At 44.6% G+C, this 25,632-nt stretch overlaps 1 protein-coding gene across 2 annotated transcripts in view; it reads right to left on the bottom strand.

Moving 5' to 3' along the window:
- Nucleotides 1-8,108: 8,108 nt before the first annotated feature.
- CACUL1 (CDK2 associated cullin domain 1) overlaps nt 8,109-25,632 on the bottom strand; it is a 97,265-nt gene continuing 79,741 nt past the window's right edge. For both annotated transcript variants that reach the window (XM_030202630.1, XM_030202631.1), the window contains exons 7-9: nt 23,509-23,647; nt 15,857-15,900; nt 8,109-9,314 (exon numbers count right to left, since the gene is read on the bottom strand). In XM_030202630.1, coding sequence (XP_030058490.1) covers nt 9,274-9,314; nt 15,857-15,900; nt 23,509-23,647 — 224 coding nt within the window. In that variant the 3' untranslated portion in view covers nt 8,109-9,273. The remainder of the gene's footprint in view (nt 9,315-15,856; nt 15,901-23,508; nt 23,648-25,632) is intronic.

Raw genomic sequence — 25,632 nt, 5'->3', positions numbered from 1 at the left:
CTCAGCTCTGTTATGTGCAGTTATGTCTCATTATTCTACATTTAGTACTATTTTTTTTTTTTAACACAAAAAGGGGCCAGTTCTGAAAAGGTACTAGGATACTGTGCACTAAAGCACAAATTATGCACCTAATCACCATTCTAGAAATAATATAAAGTGGGCATTTGGTGTAAATGACCTGGAATAAATGTTGCAGTTGCACGTTAACATAGCATCTTTGCGCATACCTGCTGGACACACCCCTCACCTGGCCACGCTCCTCCCACATCCACACCCCTTCGCAGTTAGAAATTTAGCATGCAAAAGTGTGCAATAGTGAATAAATGCAGTTACATGCCGTATGCGCCTAATTTGCAAATTAACTTATGCACATAACCGGCACTGTTCTAGAACCTGTGTACAATATTGTGCATTAAACTTGAAAACATGCACCCCAACTTTTACAATTGGTGGGGGTGGGGGAAGATGCTGCTTACCCGTAAAGCATGTTTTCTATAAACAGCAGGATAAATCAGACAAGTGAGTGACTATGCAGCCTACACAGAGCAGCTCTCTCAGGTCCCGATGCTCACGTTTCATTTAGAATGGTTTTAGTCAGTGTAAATGAAAGGGTTCTTCTGCATGTAATGCACAGAGGCTTTCGGCCACTGCTTCACCTCATGCTAATGAGCTCAATAGTATTAAAATGAGCTCATCAGCAATTCAGTGCAATGCACAGAGAAAGAGCACATGGAAAACCTCTGCCCTAATGACTAGAAACTAATCAACAGCTGTTGAGCTGTCCGTAGTGTCTGGTGCTAACTTTCCTGTCAGGAAAGTCAGGCCACAGCCCCAATCCCATCCCTGAGCCCCCAACCAAAAAAAAAAAAAAAACCAACAACCTGTGGTCCAATAGACTCCACCCCCCACACCTTTGTTGGAGGCAGGAGGAACACCTCCTCCCTGTGGGCCTGCCCTCGTCAAAATGGCAGCACCCAGTCCCTGCCCAATGCATCCTTGGGGTGGGGGGGAAGGGGTCAGGAGGTGGCTCACTGGACCTCCATGGATTTTATTGGTTGTGCCAGGAATGCTTGCACCATTTTACCAACTAATGCTCAACACTAACCGCATGCATATAATTTGCATGCTGTTAACATAGCATTGGTCAATAATTTAGCCAGTGTTTTCCGGCACTGTTACCTATAGCACCGGAGTTCTACGAATCCCCCTGTCAGAGTGCAGAAAAAAAAACAAGGTTTTCAGAACATGCACAGTACTTCCTACACACAGCTTAGGAGTAAACTCTCCAGGATGGGGTGTGGGTAACATGAGACTGATTTATCCTGCTATCTAAAGAGAATTTCCATTACAGGTGAGCAATTTAGGAATCAGAATGAATTAGGCAAAAATGTGGGGAAGCTAAGGGCTACCCTAATTGTGTTTGATGAAGGCACCCAAACTTTTAGCCACTGGGACCCCAGTTTTGAACATAACCCTAAAGATTAAAACAAATTCGTAGTTGGGGACACACTCCCTTTCCTCCAAAATTCAAACATGGAGGGCTCACCAGAGTAACTAGGACAGGTTTAAGTACCCCTAGGACTAGACAAACCCAACAAAGTGCACCCCAGGTACAAGTAAACACACGTCTGCTGTTTTTTGGTCATTTCAGAATCCTGGAAATTATCTTCAGGGCCCTGTCATGCCTGTCTAGAAGTAACATATAGTAACATAGTAGATGACAGCAGAAAAAGACCTGCACGGTCCATCCAGTCTGCCCAACAAGGTAACTCATATGTGCTACTTTTTGTGTATACCCTACCTTGATTTGTACCTGTCCTCTTCAGGGCACAGACTGTAGAAGTCTGCCCAGCACTAGCCCCACCTCCTAACCACCAGCCCCGCCTCCCACCACCGACTCTGGCACAGACCGTATAAGTCTGCCCAGCACTAACCCCGCCTCCCAACCACCAGTCCCGCCTCCCATCACCAGTTCTGGCACAGACCGTATAAGTCTGCCCAGCACCATCCCCGCCTCCCGCCACCGGCCGCCCAGTGGTTACAGCATCGATCTTGGACATTCAGAGGTGCCCGGTTCAAATTCCATATAAACACACACACATTCCCTTTTAAATCTCTCACCCTCAGGTGCTGAACCCCTCTCTGAACTATCTCCCTCTCCCAACCAGCAGGCCTTTTACTTATGTCCCCAACATAGCATCCTCTCTCTCAATTCTGCAGATTCAACTTCCACCCTCTTCAATTACTACTACTACTATTTAGCATTTCTATAGCGCTACAAGGCGTACACAGTGCTGCACAAACATAGAAGACAGTCCCTGCTCAAAGAGCTTACAATCTAATCTTGCCTTTTATAACCCCCTCACCCCTCCAATCCCCTTCACACACCACCGTTTTTCTTACATTCCACAGTTCTTCCCTCACAGCAGATCCTCCGTCGCCTACAGGTTCCTCTCTTTCTGAACTCCATCTGTCCTCCTCACTCCCACCTCCTCTTCTAAGCTCAGGTCTCTCTTTGCCACTTTCCCCAGGCTCAAATCTTCTCACCCTTGGGCTCACTTCACTCTCAATCCCCAGAGTCAGGGGCGGACTTAGAGCACTCTGGGCTCCCCAAAGCCCGTCTCCCCCCCCCCCCCCCCCACTACCACTGCCTCTCCACATGCTACCACAGCCGCCGTAGCCCTTACCTTCCCCCCTGTCCATCATGTACTTCAATCTCCCCTTCTACCCTCCTCATATCCATCGTGTCCCTCCGACTCCCCTTTCCCACCATCTTCCATGCTGCTCCACAGATAAAAATGGGATCTGCGACCTCTCACGGTAATCTCGCGAGAGTTCGTGGCCACCATTTTAAACCGCAGAGCCGGCACAGGACACAGGCAGCGGGAGAATCGTCACTTCACCAGGGCAGCTGTAGTGTGCAGCAGCAGCCACGGTGGCCACTAGACCACCAGGGCAGTTGTAGTGTGGGCAACGGCGGGCAAGGGCAACCAGACAGAACCTCTGGGCCCCCCGGAGCCTCGGGCACTGCCTGGTTGCCCCTGCCCAGAGTTCATCCTCCTCTCCCTCCTGTCACTGCCATTCCCTATTTCCTTGCCATCCCCCTTCTTCTGACTCGCTGACTTTTCTGGCAACAGGGTACTTGCAGTCACAGGGCAGGGAGCACGCCTGCAACCAAACAGAATATCAAGCCAGAATGGTGGCTGCAATCACAACTTTAGGAGAAGGAGGAGGATCAATAACTGACCTGCCTTTCCACTACTACTGAATGACAGGCTGATGAAGGAACTTGGACCTTGTACTCTTAGATCTTGCTTTCTCACCATCGACAGAGAAGATGGGGTTCTGCCACAGTTCTTGAAGTCTGTGGATGGTGACCATCACTGATTGCTTCAAAACACCAATACCTCGTAACCCAAAGATTTGGTCTTTAGAGTGGCAGTCAAAATCCGTTACCCAATTCAAGTAACCCGTGTACCCTCAGCAGAGGAACTTACAGGGCCGGTCTTAGCAAGTGCAGGGCCCTATGCAGACCAATTTGGTAGGGCCCCATCCTAGCCCCTCCCCTATCCTAGCCCCGCCCCCGCCCCACCCATTGATAAGATTATTCAATTTTTAGAAAATTTTCTATTTATGAAATTTCAAATAAAGACAAATGAAGCTAAACTTGTACAGAAAAACTGATTGAAATAATAAGCACAATGCTATCATGAAACCCCCCCTCCCAAGAAATTATTCAGCTCAAGTCCACAATTAGTAGTTCCAATTCTCATAACCCCGGGGGGTCAGAGGTGCGGATACACAATCTCTCCACTGCAAAACACTATACACAAACTTGTGCAAAAACACAGTCAGAACCTTACCAAACCATAACAGCACTAATTCCAAGGACAGGACGAGCTACAACCTTATGCATGGAAAGGCAGAACTGTAATTACACCAGGCTCTATAACACCAATACACCACCTTGTGAAAAAAAAAAGGGCTGCAAATACTACACGCTAGCAGGATACTGTACCTTGATCACACATGAAAAACACATGACACAACAAATATGAAGGCAAAATACTGAATGGAAAGTTACCTCAAGAAGTCAGACTCAGCATGCAGCAATACTAGACAAATTGAAACTTACATGCAAAATATCACAGATGCACATTTCTAAAAGCTGACATATTCCAATTAATAAATTATGAATAATACTTTTTTTCTACCTTTGTTGTCTGATCATTTAGTTTTTCTATTCGCTTTGGTCCCAGTGTCTTCTGTTTTATGCAGTGTCTTCTTTCCATTTGATATTTTTTCTCTCACCATGTCCACCATCCTCCTGTGTCCTTATGTGTTCTGTCTACCATCTGTAGCCTCCTGTCCCTATCCTTTCTCCAGTTTCAGCATCTGCCTTCAAAGTGTTCCGATCCAGCCCTTAAAATTCAACAATTTCCCCTCCATCCACATCCAGGATTTCTCCTCTCTCCCCTCCACTTCCAGCAATTTCTCCTCTCCCTGGGCGCTGCCATCCCATCCAAGTCCATCCTTGGCCCTCTCTGCCCTTCCCTCCTCCATCCACATCCAGCAATTCTCCCCTCTCCTCCATTTCCAGCAATTTCTCCTCTCCCTGGGCCCTGCCATCCCATCCAAGTCCATCCTTGGCCCTCTCTGCCCTTCCCTCCTCCATCCACATCCAGCAATTCCTCCTCTCCCTGGGCCCTGCCATCCCATCCAAGTCCATCCTTGGCCCTCTCTGCCCTTCCCTCCTCCATCCACATTCAGTAATTCCTCCTCTCCCTGGGCCCTGCCATCCCATCCAAGTCCATCCTTGGCCCTCTCTGCCCTTCCCTCCTCCATCCACATCCAGCAATTCCTCCTCTCCCTGGGCCCTGCCATCCCATCCAAGTCCATCCTTGGCCCTCTCTGCCCTTCCCTCCTCCATCCACATCCAGCAATTCTCCCCTCTCCTCCATTTCCAGCAATTTCTCCTCTCCCTGGGCCCTGCCATCCCATCCAAGTCCATCCTTGGCCCTCTCTGCCCTTCCCTCCTCCATCCACATCCAGCAATTCCTCCTCTCCCTGGGTCCTGCCCTCCCATTTGTTCCTCTCTCCCCTGCCCCCCTCCATTCACCCATGTATCCAGAAATTCCCCTCTCTCCCTGAGCCCTGCCATCCCATCCATGTCCCTCTTTCCCCTGCCCGCCCTCTTCTCTCCCCCACGATCGATCCCTTTCCTTTTTTGCTTTTAAATTTACCTGCAGTCCGGCAGCGTCAGTGAAAGCGCTCCCAGTAAAAGCGCTTCTCTTCGCTGTGTCCCGCCTTCTTCTGACATCATGACGTCAGAAGAAGGCGGGACACAGCGAAGAGAAGCGCTTTTACTGACGCTGCCGGACTGGAGGTAAATTTAAAAGCAAAAAAGGAAAGGGATTGATCGTGGGGGAGAGAAGAGGGCGGGCAGTTCGGACGAGTGGCGACGATCCCCAGGCAGAACTAGGTCAAGGCTGACTGAGGCGCGCCGCGCGGGGCCCCCCTAAGCGCGGGGCCCTATGCGACCACCTCGGTCGCCTTGGCCTAAGATCGGCCCTGCTTTAAGGTTAAACAGCTGGTCTGCCACAGCCACTGGTCTCCATACAGTGTTGCTTTCTTTCTGATACTCCTGAAGAGCAGTCGCTGGCTCTGAGGCTTCTGGGATGTAAACCTTAATACTACAGTTAACATGCCCATCCCAGTCCGCATTTCTTTGTGATATACACTAGGAATGTGCATTCATTGCAAATGATATTTCTCATGTCTTTACCCAAAATAACAGGAAAAGAACTCGCAAAATTTCAGATTTCTCCCGTATTGTGGGCACACTAACTGGGCGCTACACTATTTCCTAAGTGTGTGCACTACGAACAATATTGTTCCTGAAGGAGAACCCCCCCCCCCCCCCCCAAAAAAAAAAAAGCCATATAAACATAAGAAACTACAATTTGGGGCTGAACACCTCTAATGTAGCACACCATCAACTTTCTTCTACTCTGCCACAAGGTTTCTCTACCCAGTGGGTTTCAGGATTTCCTACTACTACATTTCTAAAGCGCTACTAGGGTTACGTAGCGCTGTACAATTTAACATGGAAGGACAGTCCCTGCTCAAGGAGCTTACAATCTAAAAGACAGGTGTACAATCTAGAGACAAGTGTACAATCTAAAAGACAAGTGTAGAGTCAATCTGATAGGGTATACTATATTTCTCGAAAGGTTAGGTGCCGAAAGCAGCATTGAAGATGTGAGTTTTAAGCAGAGATTTGAAGATGGGTAGGGAGGGGGCTTGGCGTAGGGGTTGAGGAAGATTGTTCCAGGCATAGGGTGAGGCAAGGTAGAATGAGCGTAGCCTGGAGTTGGCAGTGGTGGAGAAGGGTACTGAAAGGAGGGATTTGTCCTGTGAGCGGAGGTTACGGGCGGGAACACAGGGGGAGATGAGGGTAGAGAGGTAGTGAGGAGCCGCAGACCGGGTGCATTTGTAGGTAAGGAGGAGAAGCTTGAATTGTATGCGGTAACTGATTGGAAGCAACTGAATATCCACAACGAATATGCATGAGATACTGCATGCATTGGAGGCTGCGCAGAGGGTTACCATAGGTCCGGATTTAACCGGACATGTCCTCTTTTTGAGGACATGTCCGGGCAACCAGGCTGGTTTTGCCAATCTGCCCGTTTGTCCAGATTTCTGGACAAACGGGCAGGCTGGTGGGCGGGCCGTCCTATAGGACGGCCTGCCCGTTTGTCCAGAAATCCGGACAAACGGGCAGATTGCTAGCCTCCCCTCCCCTTACTTACTATTGCCCTGGTGGTCTAGTGACCTCTTCCGCCTTCGGGGCAGGAAAGAGCCCCCTCGTTCCTGCCCGGAGCACTGCCCTGCATACATCCTTCCTGTTGGTGATCTCGGCACCGATTCAAAATGGCCACCGAGAGTTGAAGTGACCTCACGAGACTTCAACTCTCGGTGGCCATTTTGAATCGGCGCCAAGAACACCAACAGGAAGGATGCATGCAGGACAGCGCTCCGGGCAGGAAAGAGGGGGCTCTTTCCTGCCCCAAAGAGGTCACTAGACCACCAGGGCAGTAGGAAGGTAAGGGGAGGGGAAAATGTGACAGGGCGGAGTGAGGCCGTGAAAGGGGGCGGGGCAGGGTGTGTGGTGGGGGCGGGGCATGTGTCCTCTTTTCGGGGACAAAATATGGTAACCCTAGCTGCGCATGCAAATCTCTCTCCTGCATATTCACTGTGGATATCTTGAAAACCCAACTGGCTTGGAGTTCCCTAAGGACTAGGCTGAGAAACCCTGCTTTCTACTATACCCTCTGCTGTGACTTTTGAATCCTACTCTAGATCAGGGAGTGGGCAACCTCAGTCCTCAAGGACTATAATCAAGTTGGGTGTTTCAGAATTTCCTCAATGAATATGCATGAGATCTATTTGCATACAATGGAGACAAGGCAATCTCATGCATATTCATAGGATAAATCCTGAAAACCCAACTGGGTTGCAGTGCTTGAGGACTGAGGTTGCCCACCCCTGCTCCAGATTAATGCTAAAACCCGAGAACAAATTTACATATTCCAGGGATGCACACAGGCAACACCTTTTCTTTCAGATTTCTTTCCTGATTTCCAGGGTTCTTTTTCCCTTTATTTCTGACATTAGCTCAATAAAATAATTAATGTACATTAGAACTTTAACACACATACAATTTAATTGTAAATGCATTAATTCATAGGTTAACATGCACCCAACTGATTCTACGTGCATTAAATTTAAGGCACAGTAACGGACTAAATGCATGCTAACCAATGCACATCCCTACGTATTCTGTACCTTGTTGCTTGGTAGGTTCTAAATTTTACTGCCAATCCAAGAGACAGAATAGAAAAACACAGTGTGACACTTTTGAAGTGATTCAAAGGTTCCAGAATGGACACAATCACCAAATAATGAAAGAAGCAGAACAGGAAAAATTCATGTAAAAATATTACTTGGTAATGAAGATACATTCATAAAAAAACTAAGGACATAATTATGGGTGTTTCTCATTTAAACGGAAAGGGATGAGATTTAGTCTTTTTACCAGTACTGTAATTCTGTTTAAAACTGGGTCTAAATCTTTAACACCTCAGAGCGCTCATATGGCACTGAAGAAATGTTAACGTACACTAGTAAAATGGAACTTCAGGGTTAAAAGCCTGGTGCAGATGGCTGTTCCTGATAAGCAGTGAGGACACAGACCCAGAACTTGGAGACTTGTACATTCAATTTCAAAGGGAAAGCTCCATTCCCCAAACTCACAACAGCAGGAGAATCAATTCCAGCTCCAGCCTTCCACAACTGGATCTTGGGAAACTGGGAATCAGATCAGCACTCCCAACCCAGAACTTCAAACTACGGTCTGCCCAGCAGAGACGATCAACTTCACGAGATCAATGGGCCTCCTCCTTCCCTAAGCTCCGCTTGCCACCACCCTGAGCTCATTGCTCATTGTTTTCTCCAGCCACTCGTAAAACCAAAGATTTGAATTTCGAAAAGTGTTATCGTTTCTAGTATTTTAAGAGCATTACAAAAATCACTGAAATGAAAAACTCTGCTGCCAACCATTACCTTCTGATTTCAGAAGAAAATATTTTTATTCTTAACACCATAAGAAACTGAAGCTCCTTGTGTCTGGTACCAGTTCAAGGTAACCACTTTATAGATACTGCCAAGCAAATACATAACGTCTCCCCAGGAGTAGTGACTTTTCTAATTTTTCTTTCAGGATAAGAGTTCATAAACTATCATGCCGTCTACTCTAAAAGCGACCCAGAGGTGTCAAATGGAAGTGCTGATGAACACGAGCACAAACACACAGAAAAGGGTGGTTCAGTCTGCCTTTTGGAAGCGGCTGATGATTTACGGTTGGGTTTTAATGTAGCCATCGTGTTTAAAAATAGATGAATATATATATATTCAAGATGCATTCCCCACAGAAACACCTTTCTCCTGCTGAACTTTTTCGGAAAGATTCAAAAAAAGTATTTTGTTTTCCAAATATTTAGTCCAAGTCCAGTCGTGACCAAAGAAGATGGGGTGATGTTTGATTTCAACAAACAAAAGCCCCATCAGCACAAGCTGCTACCCATTGCTCTTCCAGGGTAGGATTTGTGACTTGTCTCAAAGTCTGTGTATGATGGTAATTCCTCCAGTGAAGGGGGTGCATGAGCTCTTGCCACATGAGGCTGAAAATGCAGCGCTGACGGAGCACAGTCACTATCTGTACCCCCTGGAACCTGCACAAGTGGAAGAGCCATCTGCAAACAAAGGAAAGAGAGAACTTAACAGGATAAACAAAGGAGTTGAGAGCGCTAGCGAACATATTTTCAAAACACATAGAGGGGCATTTTCGATATGACATTCTAAGACCAACTTTGGACGTTTTGCTCAAGACGTCCAAAATTTTAAGTGGGGGAATATAGCCACTCCATTCTCTTCCTGCTCTGCTCCCGGGCTGAGTTAATTCTTTCTACCTACCCCGAGCTCTCCTCACAGTTGATGCTTTTATTGGCAAAAACTTCCTCTTTATTCAGCCTTAGGTTGTTGGGCCTCACTAGGATACCCACCCCCCCTTTCTCCTCATGGGTCCTGTCGGGGGTGAAGGCAACTCACTAATCCTATCGCTTTTTATCATCTTCCAACTCCATCCCAACTATGACACCTACTGTCAGTTACTCTGCTAATCCTCCCTCTAGGCTGGGCTCTTCTCCCTCCCCCCTCAGTGAATCTGGAGAGTTCTACACCAGCCTAATAATTCCCTGAGGAAATACCCAACTCAATTTAACAAAGGATCACACAAGAAATAAAATGTAGTTAGTGGTCACATAGGATGCTTTGCATCATTAGTGGGAGAAAAAAAAATGTTGAGTTCTCTTATAGATACCAGCTCTATAAATATGGAAATAAATGTGGAAACTCTTGGCCAGAGTGGTCACAAGATGGGTAGGACACTGCAGGAATGTATCTCTGAAAAGTCGGCCTGACCAAACTGTGCATACAGATGCTGCATCGTACAAGTATTCAGGAATTTTTATAGGACTTTGTATGATAATCTAAGGGGCAGACTAAGGAAAGCTAAATTCACTGAAGATTACTGGGGAAGATCTAGATTTTTCTGAATGACCTGCTTACTTCTGATGAGGTGGGATGGATGATACAGCAGGGTCCCCTAAAGAAATCGCTAGGCCCAGATGACTCTGGCAGTGAAAGATCCTTAAAGAGCAAGTGTCTAGAGAAAAATGTTCAATTATATAGTGATAAAAGGGAATTTGCCAAACTTGTGGAACTTAGCACATATAACTGTCATTCCAAAAAATGGAAGACACCCAGTACTACCAGAACCACATATCCAACAGCGCTGCTAAACTGTGAAGCTGAACATTTTGCAAAAATTTTAGCTGATTGGTGGCGGTGCTTCCAGGTTTGTTGAATGAGGCACAGGCGGGTTTTGTATGTAGGTTACACCCTGGGAAAAGTGTGCAAAAGATCCTCACGGCCTTGGAATATCTTCAGGATTGTTCAATGCCCTCTCCACTGGTCAGTTTTAACGTGGAGAAGGCAGTCGGCAGAACGATTGGGGATACTTTTGAGACTATGACAACATACGGCATAACCAGACATTACCAATAAGCTGTATGGGTCCTACAGCAGCAATTTGGGTGAATGGCCTATTGTCTTAAGGAATTCCCATAAGGCAGGGCATCCCTATTGTTCATTTTAACTTCAGATCTGCTTTTGTGATCTATTCAAACAGATCCATCCATTTCATGGATAAAGACTGGAAAAATAATGTTCAAAATCTCCACCTTTGCTGACGATCTCCTAGCACTTATATCGGATCCGAAAGTCCCCTTAGCTAATTTGATGCAGAAATTTCCAGAGTTTGGGACTCTCAAGCTTCAAATTAAAATTTTCAAAATCTGAAGCACTTGATATAGGGGATGGTTTGCAAGAAAGCTGGGGTTCCTCATTTCCACTTCGATGGGCTGAGAGTTCTTTTCATCGATAGTGAAACCCAAAGACCTCTATTCTGGCAAAGTTTTTCATTTCATGGAGATTTCCCAAGCGCAGCTCCAAAGCTGGGAATTGCTACTGCTTTCTGTAAATGGCCGAATAGGTCTACATAAAGTGCCCCTAGTCCCAAACTGGCTTTATGTTCTACAAATGCTTCCTCTTAGACTCAAGGGAAGATCTGAGGATACTACCCAGAACTATAACTAACTTCTGCTGGAGAGATAAGAGACCCAATGTTTGCTGGAAGTGGCTACAGGGAGTTGGGGCTTGCCAGAGATGAAAAGATATAATATAGCATATTTAAGTGACATCTGTTTACTAGGCAAGAAAACTCCCCCCTAGACTATGAGCAAGCTTATGTGGGTTCCCAGAACCTTGTATACTTAAAACATTCCAAGAACCGTGGTGCCTGACTAGGATCAGGAATAGTGTAATTTTTAAGCCTATGAGAGCGGCGTGGAATGGGTTGTGCATTTTGTGGGGTAAAAGCCCACGAGTTACAGATCAACTACCTAGAAAGAATGGAGACTTTGCACCTGGGAGGGAGAACGTCAAGTTTATTAATTGGATGGAAAAAGGATCACTGAGTTGAACATCTTCCAAATGAGGAAGAAAAATTGATGAGTTTTAATGAGCTACAACATGTGCAAGCCTCCCTCTACTACCGTGTGGTATATCAGACAGAAAATTACTCAAGGCTTAAGGAAACACTTTGGGAGTTCTTTCAAGTTCAGAGCCCAAAATGGTTAACAGTGTCTAGAACGCCTACGGTATTATTAAAATGAAGCACCAGAAAAAGCTCTGCAATCATTAGTCCACTGCTGGGTCTCTCCATTTATTGTTACACATAGCTAGATACCAAAACTGGTGGTGGGGGGCAGACCTTAGAGAGTGCCAATATGGAATATTGTCCTGAGGATATTTTACTCAGGCATTCCATGCAAATATAGTGGCTTCCGAGATTTGTCCAAAATGTGAAGCGGAACGGGATACTTTTCTGCACGCACTCTGGACCTGTATTAAAAAAAAAAAAAAAAGAGTACTGGGCTGAAATTTTGGGCAATTTAACCAAATAGCAGGACAGGAAATGAAACCAACCCTGGAGGGCATTAGCCTAGATAAGATGGAAGCTTTGGGTGTGAAGGGAAAGAGAGCAAGATTGATGTTCAGGAAAGTTTTTTTGATTGGCAAAGAGACATTAAGCAATACTGGGTAAAAAAAAACATATCGCCGTCATATTGGCAGTTGAGGAATAGTCTATGTGCTCTGATGAGATGATACAGATAGCTGAACCTACCTATAGACAGAAAAAGAAAGTTCTCCAGATCTGGGGCCCTTATATCCAGGCTTTGCATTCCAGAGAATGTAGTCACATATCGAACATGATATCAGAGTGCAAAGAGCAGGAGGTAAGTAGGAACTGGAGGCTCCTAAAAGGGAGGACTATAAGAATCTTCCCTAAGGTTGGTTTATGATAGTGTCTGGGAGTCAAAACATGGCATAGATTGGCTTGTTGGGGGCAGGTAGTTAAAGGAAAAGTTAATGGGTGGAAAGGAAGATCGAGAATATAGTTAACTGCATTTTGGTTCATTGTGTGGTACTTCAGTGGATTGAAAATTGGATTTATCTGGTATATACTTCATTAATGTATCATTAAGAAATGGGGAGAGAGAAGGGCTGGAAAGTTCAGGGGTTAAAAAAAAAAAGGAAAAATAAGATGACCGTTATAATTGAGCATTTACAAGATTGTAACAAGTTTTGATGAGTTTCTTTACTTTTACGTTTCACTGTGTTACAAAAACGATTTTAAACTAAATGTTTCTTGAGAACTGAAATCGCTAGGTGGAAGCACTTCGATTTTTTTTTTATAATATTCCTCTGCTTTGTAAGATAGAGTTGTTTTAAGTAGAACAATCACAACTCGAGAGCTTAAAAAGATCTACCATGTCACTGACAACTCATTAACTTTATGCACTAAATCAACTGGAAGGGTGTCTAAACTTTTATATATACCATATTCAACGCTATTACTGTCTGTTAAAAACAGCAAATAGCAATTTTGCATTGAAAACCATGTCAGCTGCTCTTCAGTTAGCTATAGCTAATGGCAACCATACACAAATTAAAAGAATTAAGGCACTGGCATTATGTCCAGGGGATACAACTGCCTCTGTGCCTGCAAGCCTTCCAAATCAACTCCCTGGAGTGGCCTGGTGGTAGAATTTGCCTTTACCCTTCCAAGCCTGTCACAGTAGCTGCTGGGTTTGGTCAACATACATGATATACTTTGCATTCACTGAACATGCCTCGTAGGAGATTTTTGTTCTGGATGTATGAACGAGGGTGAGGAATCAAGACTAGATCCAACTTATATAATGCTTGGTTCCCGAGTTTGCGACTCAGCGCTCTGGCAGCAGATCTCTTTCCCACCCCTTCTTCCTTTCTTTTCTGATAATATGTACTTTCTTTCCCTATTCTATGATTTTGAGTGGCCTAGTGGTTAGGGTGGTGGACTCTGGTCCTGGGGAACTGGGGAAGTGAGTTCGATTCCCACTGCAGGCACAGGCAGCTCCTTGTGACTCTGGGCAAGTCACTTAACCCTCCATTGCCCCAGGTACAAATAAGTACCTGTATACAATATGTAAGCCACGTTGAGCCTGCCATGAGTGGGAAACTGCGGGGTACAAATGTAACAAAAATAAAATAGATACTATTGGAGATTCTACATGGAATGTTGCTACTGTTGGAGATTCTACATGGAATGTTGCTACTGTTGGAGATTCTACATGGACTGTTGCTACTATTGGAGATTCTACATGGAATGTTGCTATTCCACTAGCAACATTCCATGTAGAAGCCTGCGCGGCCACATTGGTGATCTGCAAGGGCCGACTTCTACATGTAATGTTGCTAGTGGAATAGCAACATTCCATGTAGAATCTCAAATAGTAGCAACAGTGGAGGAGTGGCCTAGTGGTTAGGGTGGTGGACTCTGGTCCTGGGGAACTGAGTTCGATTCCCACTGCAGGCACAGGCAGCTCCTTGTGACTCTGGGCAAGTCACTTAACCCTCCATTGTCCCATGTAAGCCGCATTGAGCCTGCCATGAGTGGGAAAGCGCAGGGTACAAATGTAACAAAAATAAAATAGATACTATTGGAGATTCTACATGGAAATGTTGCTACTGTTGGAGATTCTACATGGAATGTTGCTATTCCACTAGCAACATTCCATGTACAAGGCTGCGCAGGCTTCTGTTTCTGTGAGTCTGACGTCCTGCACGTACGTGCAGGACGTCAGACTCACAGAAGCAGAAGCCTGCGCGGCCACATTGGTGATCTGCAAGGGCCGACTTCTACATGGAATGTTGCTAGTGGAATATGAACATTCCATGTAGAATCTCCAATAGTAGCAACAGTGGAGGAGTGGCCTAGTGGTTAGGGTGGTGGACTCTGGTCCTGGGGAACTGGGGAAGTGAGTTCGATTCCCACTGCAGGCACAGGCAGCTCCTTGTGACTCTGGGCAAGTCACTTAACCCTCCATTGCCCCAGGTACAAATAAGTACCTGTATACAATATGTAAGCCACGTTGAGCCTGCCATGAGTGGGAAACTGCGGGGTACAAATGTAACAAAAATAAAATAGATACTATTGGAGATTCTACATGGAATGTTGCTACTGTTGGAGATTCTACATGGAATGTTGCTACTGTTGGAGATTCTACATGGACTGTTGCTACTATTGGAGATTCTACATGGAATGTTGCTATTCCACTAGCAACATTCCATGTAGAAGCCTGCGCGGCCACATTGGTGATCTGCAAGGGCCGACTTCTACATGTAATGTTGCTAGTGGAATAGCAACATTCCATGTAGAATCTCAAATAGTAGCAACAGTGGAGGAGTGGCCTAGTGGTTAGGGTGGTGGACTCTGGTCCTGGGGAACTGAGTTCGATTCCCACTGCAGGCACAGGCAGCTCCTTGTGACTCTGGGCAAGTCACTTAACCCTCCATTGTCCCATGTAAGCCGCATTGAGCCTGCCATGAGTGGGAAAGCGCAGGGTACAAATGTAACAAAAATAAAATAGATACTATTGGAGATTCTACATGGAAATGTTGCTACTGTTGGAGATTCTACATGGAATGTTGCTATTCCACTAGCAACATTCCATGTACAAGGCTGCGCAGGCTTCTGTTTCTGTGAGTCTGACGTCCTGCACGTACGTGCAGGACGTCAGACTCACAGAAGCAGAAGCCTGCGCGGCCACATTGGTGATCTGCAAGGGCCGACTTCTACATGGAATGTTGCTAGTGGAATATGAACATTCCATGTAGAATCTCCAATAGTAGCAACAGTGGAGGAGTGGCCTAGTGGTTAGGGTGGTGGACTTTGGTCCTGAGGAACTGAGTTCGATTCCCACTTCAGGCACAGGCAGCTCCTTGTGACTCTGGGCAAGTCACTTAACCCTCCATTGCCCCAGGTACAAATAAGTACCTGTATACAATACGTAAGCCGCATTGAGCCCGCCATGAGTGGGAAACTGCGGGGTACAAATGTAACAAAAAAAAACAACAACAAAAAAAGTTTGTTTTGTACTCTGCCTTATTGACTCTGTATTCAAACGTAATAAGTATAAACTTATACCCTCTTTGCTATATGAAGATTATATCTCCTGGTGAGCAGGCAGCATTACCTGGTCAGAAATGAAAAATGTACATCTTTATTCTTGATGCTTACAAAAAATGGCCAGAACTTCAGGCCTATAGTAATGTTATTTACTTTACTTACAGTATGTCAGCTCTTCCCCAGCTCTCTTGCGCGACTGGTCACCTCTGAAAAAGAAGCAAAGACTGGGACTTATAAACTGTAGGTAAGAGCAGCAGAACATGCCACAATTGTGATTGTCAAGGTCTTGCTGTGTCTGACGTTTCAGCCATTGTCCCATGACTTTCTTCAGGGTATGCTGTGAGGTCTGTAGTTTGTCTTTTTATATAGCGAGTTCTCAAACCTGACTGGGTGGGGTTCGAGGTGGGTGGTTTCTTCGAGAAGGCAGGAAAGTCCGTTGGTCACAATTTTAAATTCTGGCAGAAAATAAAGCTGTACTGGGCCTTCTAGACTGAGACAGCAGGAGTATTTTATAGATAAATGACCCGACATGGGCCGTGTTAACGCCTGCCTCAGGGGTCGAAGTTCTGTTGTGAATAATGTTAAATTTGTGTCTATCCAATGCCTCCTAAAAAGGGTGATGGAAAAATCTTTAAAACCGAGTGAGGCTGTCAAAAAAAGAACAGCTGCGATATAGGAAAACTCCTGGGTTAACCTTGACTTGTGTGCATAAGACAAGGCTAACGCAAGGGATTTTACATTTTGCTTTCGCATTAGACAAGGCTAACGCACGAGTTATCCTATATCGCGGCTGTTCTTTTTTGACAGCCTCACTCGGTTTTAAAGATTTTTCCATCACCCTTTTTCGGAGGCATTGGATAGACACAAATTTAACATTATTCACAACGGAACTTCGACCCCTGAGGCAGGCGTTGTTTAACGCCGAAACACGGCCTGTGTCGGGTCATTTATCAATAAAATACTCCTGTTGTCTCGGTCTTGAAGGCCCAGAATTGCTTTTTTTTTTGTTTGTGTACTTTCTATGTATGCTGATCACCCTCTCTGTTTGGCTAGGAAATAAAGCTGAAAATTCAGCTCTGTCTCTAGAGCAGGGAGAAATTTCTGTAGGTCAAATTTTAAAACTTTGGGAGGGGAAAGATAACATTTGTCCTTGGCACCAGTCCTTTTGGCAATATATTTCTTTTGAATGAGCGGTTGCCATGCTTTGTTTAAGATGAGCCCTGTGTCTCCACTGAAGTTACTAGAGTGTCTTGCTACCTCTATTGCCTCCGATTCTTCTCAGCCACCCAACGATGACCTTTCTTCAAGATTTTTGTGAACTCAAATCTAATCGTATAATCAGTTGCCTTAGTATGAAGGACTACAGCTGATTTTTTTTCCATGTTGCAGAGCTTATGGTGTCTCTTAAGCTCTTGTAGTCTTTCCTCTACAGTAGGTTCAGTTTCACCAATATACGATTGGCCGCAACTATATAAATTTCGTACACTCCAGGAATTTGGAGCAGAGCCTACTCCAGACTTTACAGCAAACCCTGATGAAAGCCACAGCACGATGGTTGAAACATTGGTTCCACTTACTCAGATGTGGCAAGAACCGGACAACTGCAATAATCATGACACCAGCCACAGAAGCCCAAGAACAGAAATTACCATGTCTAGGACTATGTGTACTACCAAAGGTGAAGCTGCCGTTTCTTTGCCTTAATAAACATTTCTCGGAAACTGCTGGAGCAGGAGGCATTGAGACTTCACAACTGCCTCCATGAAAAATATAAGCAAATTGTGACAACCTGTACTGTAGAACCGAGTGGCAGGTTAAGCTACTCATTCAGACATGGCTCAATATTTATTGGTAAAATGTGTAATTTTAGCACAAATCCCATTTTATGCAATGAGACCTAGAGTTAAAAGTAAAATAACACATCTTATCAGTAGCCCATGTTGATAACACCTCCTCCCCCTCCTTTGTTTTATAAACACTCTTAGGTAAGACCCAACTCCTACCTATTCTCACCCATACCATCCAGTCATGGAATGGCCTGTTACAGCAGAATGTACTCTAGCCAGCAAGTGTCCCTGTCTTGGATTAACAAGCATACTATCTGCATATGCATAACGCTTGAATTCTGACTCCGCAAATTTTACATAGTAACATACCAACAGATTTATTTATGCATGCATGCATTTGTACCCTGCATTTTCCAACCTGGTGGTAAATTCAATGTGGCTTACAGTTAGTCAACTTATGCAGACAAGTATCGAAGTTGTTTGGGGTGGACGCAATCCTAGTTCAGTTTAGTTTGTGATCATGTGCTTTGATGTGCTGGTCGGGATCTCCTGGCTATGTGATTTGGTCGGAAAGGAGTTGCCTGAAGACATGAGCTGTCACGTATTTTCGGAATGTTATACTTCTCCATGTGTTTTAAGTCTTTCGGTGATGCTAGTTGTAAGTGTAGATTTGTGTCTTAGGCCTTGACATTTAGGATAGTATAGTGTTAGATAGGATCTTGCATTCTTGTTTATGTTGTGTACTGGTAAATCTCTCAGGCCTGTCATATATTCTGCAGCAAGGCCATACAGTTCTATGGGCCAGGGTACATATAGAAATGTATTTGTGCTTTGATGGGTAGCCAGTGTAGGTTTTGGAGTAGTGGTCTCGCTCTGTCGAAATCGTTTTTTTCTGAATATTAGTCTTGCCGCTGTGCTTTGTGCTGTTTGTAGTTTGTTTTTTTTATGTTTGTTCCTTGCATCCTGTGTATATTCCATTGCAGTAGTACGAATGGACTAGGACCATGGTATGGACAAGTGTGCGGAATACGTCTTTGGGGAGATAGTTTTTTATACGCTTCAGTTTCCACATAGTGTGGAACATTTTCTTGGTGGTGTCTGTAACCTGGTCAACGAAGGAAAGATGATGGTCGATGGTAATTCCTAGTATTTTTAGTTTGTCTACTATTAGGAGGGGTGTTCACCTGAGGATGATGTTTGTGAAACAGCGTCTTTCACTTACGTTCCAGGACAAGCTCTGCGACAGGGAGGTGGCCATAAAGTATTAGGAAATGTGCTTTTTTCCCTGGTTAATTTTAAATTTAAACGATGAAGTCCAGGCTTCCATGGCGTTTATGGTATCTGAGATCTTGGTAGTAATTTCAGATAGATTCTTCTTGAAAGGGATGAATATCGTCACATCATCGGCATATATGAAGGGGTTGAGGCCCTATTTGGACAGTGAACGGGGCAAGGGGTGTCATCATTAGGGTTGAAAGAAGAAAGTATTCTGTGTTAGTCAGGTATAAGCAAGGTATAAGGGAACACAGAATCTAGTATAAGGTTCATGACAAGAAGAGAAATTTCCACTCCCACTCAGTATTTCTGCTGACCTGTAGCAGAGCACAAAATCCTCTAAGCATTAACCACCACCTAGATCTTTGAAAATGAGGCAGCGAGTTGAATCCGTCAGTAGCATGACAATTTGGAAACCAAATCAGCAGCCTCAAGCCAAACTCTTATCAGAGTCTTGGCATTAATCTTTTAAATGCTAATAATGCTAGTTTCACATATACAGAACAGATGCATAACTAGCAAGAAAACTGACCTTATATGCTGGAGAGCGTGGGAAAAGCCTTTCTGTGCCCAATCTGCTGCATGGATATTATCTGTTCTAAGCCCTTCCAAACACTGATCAAACCTTATCTCGCCTCACAGGCAGTAAGTCTCTCTCCAGCAAAGCACTACACTGAAATCCATCTAGCAATCCCAGACTTAACCGAAATGAAGCATGTGATCAACGACCCAGAAAAACAAAAGCAGCGAAGAAGAAGAGCAGACCAATGTTGTGAAGTAAAACAAAATGTATTCCCCGCAAATAGGTTAAAAATACAACATTCTCTATACGCCCAACATGGCCATGTTTTGCCCTCTGAAGGGCTGCGTCAGGGGCTTAACACAAACCAGCAGGAGCTATTTCGAGCTTTCACACAAGCATAAATCTCAAAACACCAGCCTGTCACACAAGACTGCTCACATTTGAATTTTTAACCTATTTGCGTTGAATAAATTTTGTTTTACTTCACCATGCTGGGTCTGCTCTGTGCGCTTTTTGGGACCAGAAGCACAACAGCCTAATTCCCAGGTCATACACTAAAGTGTGCAATAGGACCAGCGTTATACACTGAGCATTTACCAGTAACCGTGCCGATGCTCCCGGGAAGTATTACACAGACAGGTCAAAGGGCGAGAGCAAGGTCCAAGCACTGAGCTACTGATTTCCTGGGGTGAAGAACTCAATCTTGGGTGTCCAACGTAACTAAAACAAGTTTCTACAAACGTGGGCCGCTGTATGCAAATACATATAATAAGATACTCATTGCGCAATTCACCATCCTCATTATTTCTAGTGCTCATTGAAATACCCAGATCAGGAATCCTAATGACATTTATATTGATGTGATACACAGTCGGTATACCAGTGCCAGAAAGCACTTTTAGCCATCTGGCTAACCGTTGAAAGAAGATAGGAAAGCCATTTCTGATACAAGGAATGCCACAAACTTAGAAGTTAATAAAAGATGAAGACCACCGTCTGCCAAAGATGAGAATTTTATTGCGACTCTCAAAGCCGACACTGGAATCCCTACACATATACAACAGCCAGGAAGTCTGATGTTTCAGAGCCCCGTGGGCACGAGGGAGTAGACGGTGTGCAGCATTGTGTACTGTCTGCCTGCTGCAGTGTGCGAATCAGAGGACTGAAAGCAGCAGGAGAGGAAGGGGCACAGTCTGTGCCTCAGAAACATCCTCGTGTTGCACAATGAGCTATCAGGCAGCGTGTGGGCAGAGGATAGCCAGACTGAAAGCAGCAGGAGGGGAAGGGACATGCAGCCTGAGCCTCAGAACCATGTGAGGAAGCAATGTCCTGCTGCACACTAAGCGGCCAGGCAGTGTGCGAATGACAGGACAGTGGGACTGAAAGCAGCACAGTCTGAGATTCAGAAACATCCTCCTGTTGCACAATGAGCTGTCGGGCAGCTGTGGGCAGAGGATAGCCAGACTGAAAGCAGCAGGAGGGGAAGGGACACAGAGTCGAGCCTCAGAAATATATGAAGTGTGTCTGGGTGCCCCTTCCACTAATAGGAAAATAAATGGTTCAACGTCACTAGGAAGCGTGAAAGAAATATTCAGCCAGTCAGATGACAGGATAAATAAAGCATCCTATGTCCATTTAATTTAGTAAAATGCTCTCAAGTCAGGGAAATCAATGGGTCTGTTGTGTATCCCATTATAGGGCCACAGTGTGGCAAAACAAACCTGAAAGATGGAAAAAAAACTGTCTAGACTCAAATACAAAGCAACCTACGCATCCAGCTTCTCCTATTATAAGCACACAACTATGGAACGCACTGCCAAAAGCGGTGAAAACAACCTATGACCACCTAAACTTCAGGAAATCACTAAAAACCTCTCTTTTCAAACAGGCATACCCCACCGACCCAACATAGATACCTACACTCTGCAACACAGCAAAACCAAAGATCGAAATGGACACTGTATAAACTTTCATCCCTTCAACCCCCATTGTATCTGACACACGTATACCTTATTCGACCACAATATCACCTTGTATTTGTTTCTCTTCCGGACTTGGCAAATGCCTTATTGGACCACAATATCACCTTGTATTTGTTTCTCTTCCGGAATTGGCAAATGCCTTATTCGACCACAATATCACCTTGTATTTGTTTCTCTTCTGGACTTGGCAAATGCCTTATTCGACCACAATATCACCTTGTATTTGTTTCTCTTCCGGACTTGGCAAATGCCTTATTCGACCACAATATCACCTTGTATTTGTTTTTCTTCCGGACTTGGCGAATGCCTTATTCGACCACAATATCACCTTGTATTTGTTTCTCTTCCGGACTTGGCAAATGCCTTATTCGACCACAATATCACCTTGTATTTGTTTCTCTTCCGGACTTGGCAAATGCCTTATTTGACCACAATATCACCTTGTATTTGTTTCTCTTCCGGACTTGGCAAATGCCTTATTCGACCACAATATCACCTTGTATTTGTTTCTCTTCCGGACTTGGCAAATGCCTTATTTGACCACAATATCACCTTGTATTTGTTTCTCTTCCGGACTTGGCAAATGCCTTATTCGACCACAATATCACCTTGTATTTGTTTCTCTTCCGGACTTGGCAAATGCCTTATTTGACCACAATATCACCTTGTATTTGTTTTTCTTCCGGACTTGGCAAATGCCTTATTCGACCACAATATCACCTTGTATTTGTTTCTCTTCCGGACTTGGCAAATGCCTTATTCGACCACAATATCACCTTGTATTTGTTTTTCTTCCGGACTTGGCAAATGCCTTATTCGACCACAATATCACCTTGTATTTGTTTTTCTTCCGGACTTGGCGAATGCCTTATTCGATCACAATATCACCTTGTATTTGTTTCTCTTCCAGACTTGGCGAATGCCTTATTCGACCACAATATCACCTTGTATTTGTTTCTCTTCCAGACTTGGCGAATGCCTTATTCGACCACAATATCACCTTGTATTTGTTTCTCTTCCAGACTTGGCGAATGCCTTATTCGACCACAATATCACCTTGTATTTGTTTCTCTTCCAGACTTGGCGAATGCCTTATTCGACCACAATATCACCTTGTATTTGTTTCTCTTCCGGACTTGGCGAATGCCTTATTCGACCACAATATCACCTTGTATTTGTTTCTCTTCCGGACTTGGCGAATGCCTTATTCGACCACAATATCACCTTGTATTTGTTTCTCTTCCGGACTTGGCGAATGCCTTATTCGACCACAATATCACCTTGTATTTGTTTCTCTTCCGGACTTGGCGAATGCCTTATTCGACCACAATATCACCTTGTATTTGTTTCTCTACTGGACTTGGCAAATGCCTTATTCGACCACAATATCACCTTGTATTTGTTACTCTACCGGACTTGGCAAATGCCTTATTCGACCACAATATCACCTTGTATTTGTTTCTCTACCGGACTTGGCGAACGCCTTTACGGTACTATGTAAGCCGCATTGAGCCTGCAAATAGGTGGGAAAATGTGGGATACAAATGCAACAAACATACAAATAAATAAAAATACTTGCCTCATGCAGTTCAAGGAAAGGTTTTCCAGCAAGTGCTAAAAAGCTGTAATTCTGTTGCAATGTTTACAAAATACCCTACTTAAATCTGAATGTAACTCATCTTGATCTACCAGTGAAAAGGCATAAACTAAATCCATAATAAAAAAAAGTCTGCATGTTAAATAACACTACTTTTACTAATCTAATCCTATCAGACCAGACTGACTGCTCAGGCTGCATGTCTACCCTCTGCTGGAGACTGAGATTTACTGGCTGCTTGGGGGTTGGCTGCTAGCTTATACTGGTTTAAGTTTTAGTGTTCTCAGTCTCCCTCTGCTGGTAGACGTGCATAACCCAAGCGTCTTGACCGGCCTGGAGGGTCGCTGAGGAATTTATTTTTCTTAATAGTGGGTACAGAGAGGGAAGAGAAAAAAAAGAACAGGGATGGGGGAGCTAAGGAAAGGAGAAAAGGAGAATCAGAAACAGATGGACAGGAAGGACTAACGATCAGAAAGAGAGGGAAGCTTTAAAAGTTATCCCCCAAGTCCCAAATGCCTCAATAACAGTCTAACATCTTCTACTAAAACCCAGCTGTTTTCCATAGATAAGACCTTTACATGCATAACTTTCTGCCTGTGAAGTTCAGAACAGCAGTAGTCAGTCTGCGAGGTTTCTCCTCAAGTTCTCACCTGCTAAATCCATTTTGCATCAGATCTCGCTGAAATTTCTGGTCCTGTGCTGCATAGTTCTGCAGCTCGGATTCCACAGCCGGAGGGAGAATATTAGGTATAAATTTAGAAAATAACGCTGGTGCTAGCTGAACCCACTCTGCAGAGGAAAAATACAAGGAAATGGTAACTCACCGATAGCAAATGGAACACAGACAAAATATATGCAGGAGTGTTCACAGACAAGAAACAGCATCCCTCACTTTTGTTTCAGGACATGCTCTGTACAGGGAGGTGGGCATAAAGTCACTTCTGCAGCTCTACAGATACTTCGAGATATTTTCAGTTCACTAATATACAGCTTTACAAGGAACTATTTACCAGTACAATGCATGTTCCAGATAGTTTATGATCTAGATGGGGAGTGGAGGAGTGGCCTAGTGGTTAGTGCAGCAGTCTCTGATCCTGGGGAACTGGGTTCAATTCCCACTGCAGCTCCTTATGACTCTGGGCAAGTCACTTAACCCTCCATTGCCCCAGGTACAAATAAGTACCTGTATACAATATGTAAGCCGCATTGAGCCTGCCATGAGTGGGAAAGCGCGGGGTACAAATGTAACAAAAAAAATAAATAAATAAATAAAAATCTGAGGGAACAAGAGATAAAGCAGCCTGTTTAAGGGAAGAGCGGGATTTGAACCCCGGTGTACTTATTCCCAAGCCTACTCCTCTAGCTATTTCCTCTCTAAAAAGGGACGGTGCACCCAGCCTGCCCACATGCTACTGCAGGTCTTACTCTGGACCTGCTCTTCTCCCTCTCTCAGGCCCCTTTGTTGCTAATTTGAGAAGCGACTTGAATGCTAGAAAAGCGGATGCTTACGAACTGCTCCTGTGAACACACACTTGAAAGGTAGAAGCTTTTATATGATGTGTAGGCCAGAGCTTCCCAAATGAGGTCACAACACGTGACCTGGATGAGCTTGTCATAGGTGCATCATGCTTCACACAATTTTATTTGGCCACGATCATGAGGTTGATAAGCATTGGTGTAGGCATTCCCTAGGGCAGAGGTGTGACTTACGCTTGTAATACCCACCAATATCTGTGCTAGGGTCACAGCAGGTGTAAAACACATGCGCCTACGTTTGGCTGGGGGGAGGGGGCAGTTTTATAAAGGCACACAAGTGCCTTCCCAATTCCACGAACAGGGCACACTTCTAAAGGCTGATTACATAGTAGATGACGGCAGAGAAAGACCTGCACGGTCCATCCAGTCTGCCCAACAAGATAAACTCTTTATGTGCTACTTTTTGTGTAGACCTGACCTTGATTTGCATCTGCCATTTTCAGGGCACAGACCGTAGAAGTCTGCCCAGCACTAGCCCCGCCTCCCAACTACAAGCCCCGCCTTCCACCGGCTCTGCCACCCAATCTCCGCTAAACTTCTGAGGATCCATTCCTTCTGAATAGGATTCCTTTATGCTTATCCCACACATTTCTGAATTCCGTTACCGTTTTCAACTCCACCACCTCCTGCGGGAGGGCATTCCAAGTATCCACCACTCTCTCCATGAAAAAATACTTCCTGACATTTTTCTTCAGTCTGCTTTGTAATAGTTTCCGGTGAGTATTGGTGGTCCAGGGTAGATGTTTTTAGGAGTTTATCACATGCTGCTATGCCATCTGAATGGGGAATGTTGCTGTATAGTGATTCTACATCCACTGTGACTTAAAGAGCACCTGGTGATAACTGCTTGATGTTTTTAAATTTGTTCATAAAGTCTGTGGTGTCTTGTATGAAGCTGTTTTATTTGTGTTTTGATAAGATTTTTCAGTTGTTTTGCATAATCCTGCATGGGTTCCTCAGTTAGTTTCACGTAGTATGTGTTGTCTATGTCCTTCAATGCACTTTTTTGTGTCCATAAGCACTACAGAGCCTCCTTTGTCTGCAGGTTTCATGACAATGTTTTGGTTATTTTATAGGGTTTTTATGGGCGCTATATCTGGTGGAGAGAGGTTGTACAGAATTTTCTTTTGTTTGCTAGAAAGTTGTGATTTCACCCTGTCTGAAACTTTCTATGTAGTTGTCTAATTAATTGTTTTGTCCATCTTTTATGTGGAAACATACCTTCAACTAGGGTTACC

Source organism: Microcaecilia unicolor, chromosome 5 (assembly GCF_901765095.1).
Source record: "Microcaecilia unicolor chromosome 5, aMicUni1.1, whole genome shotgun sequence".
NCBI lineage: Eukaryota > Metazoa > Chordata > Amphibia > Gymnophiona > Siphonopidae > Microcaecilia > Microcaecilia unicolor.
Note: the sequence above shows the minus strand (reverse complement) of the source record. Positions and strands in the feature narration are given on the sequence as shown.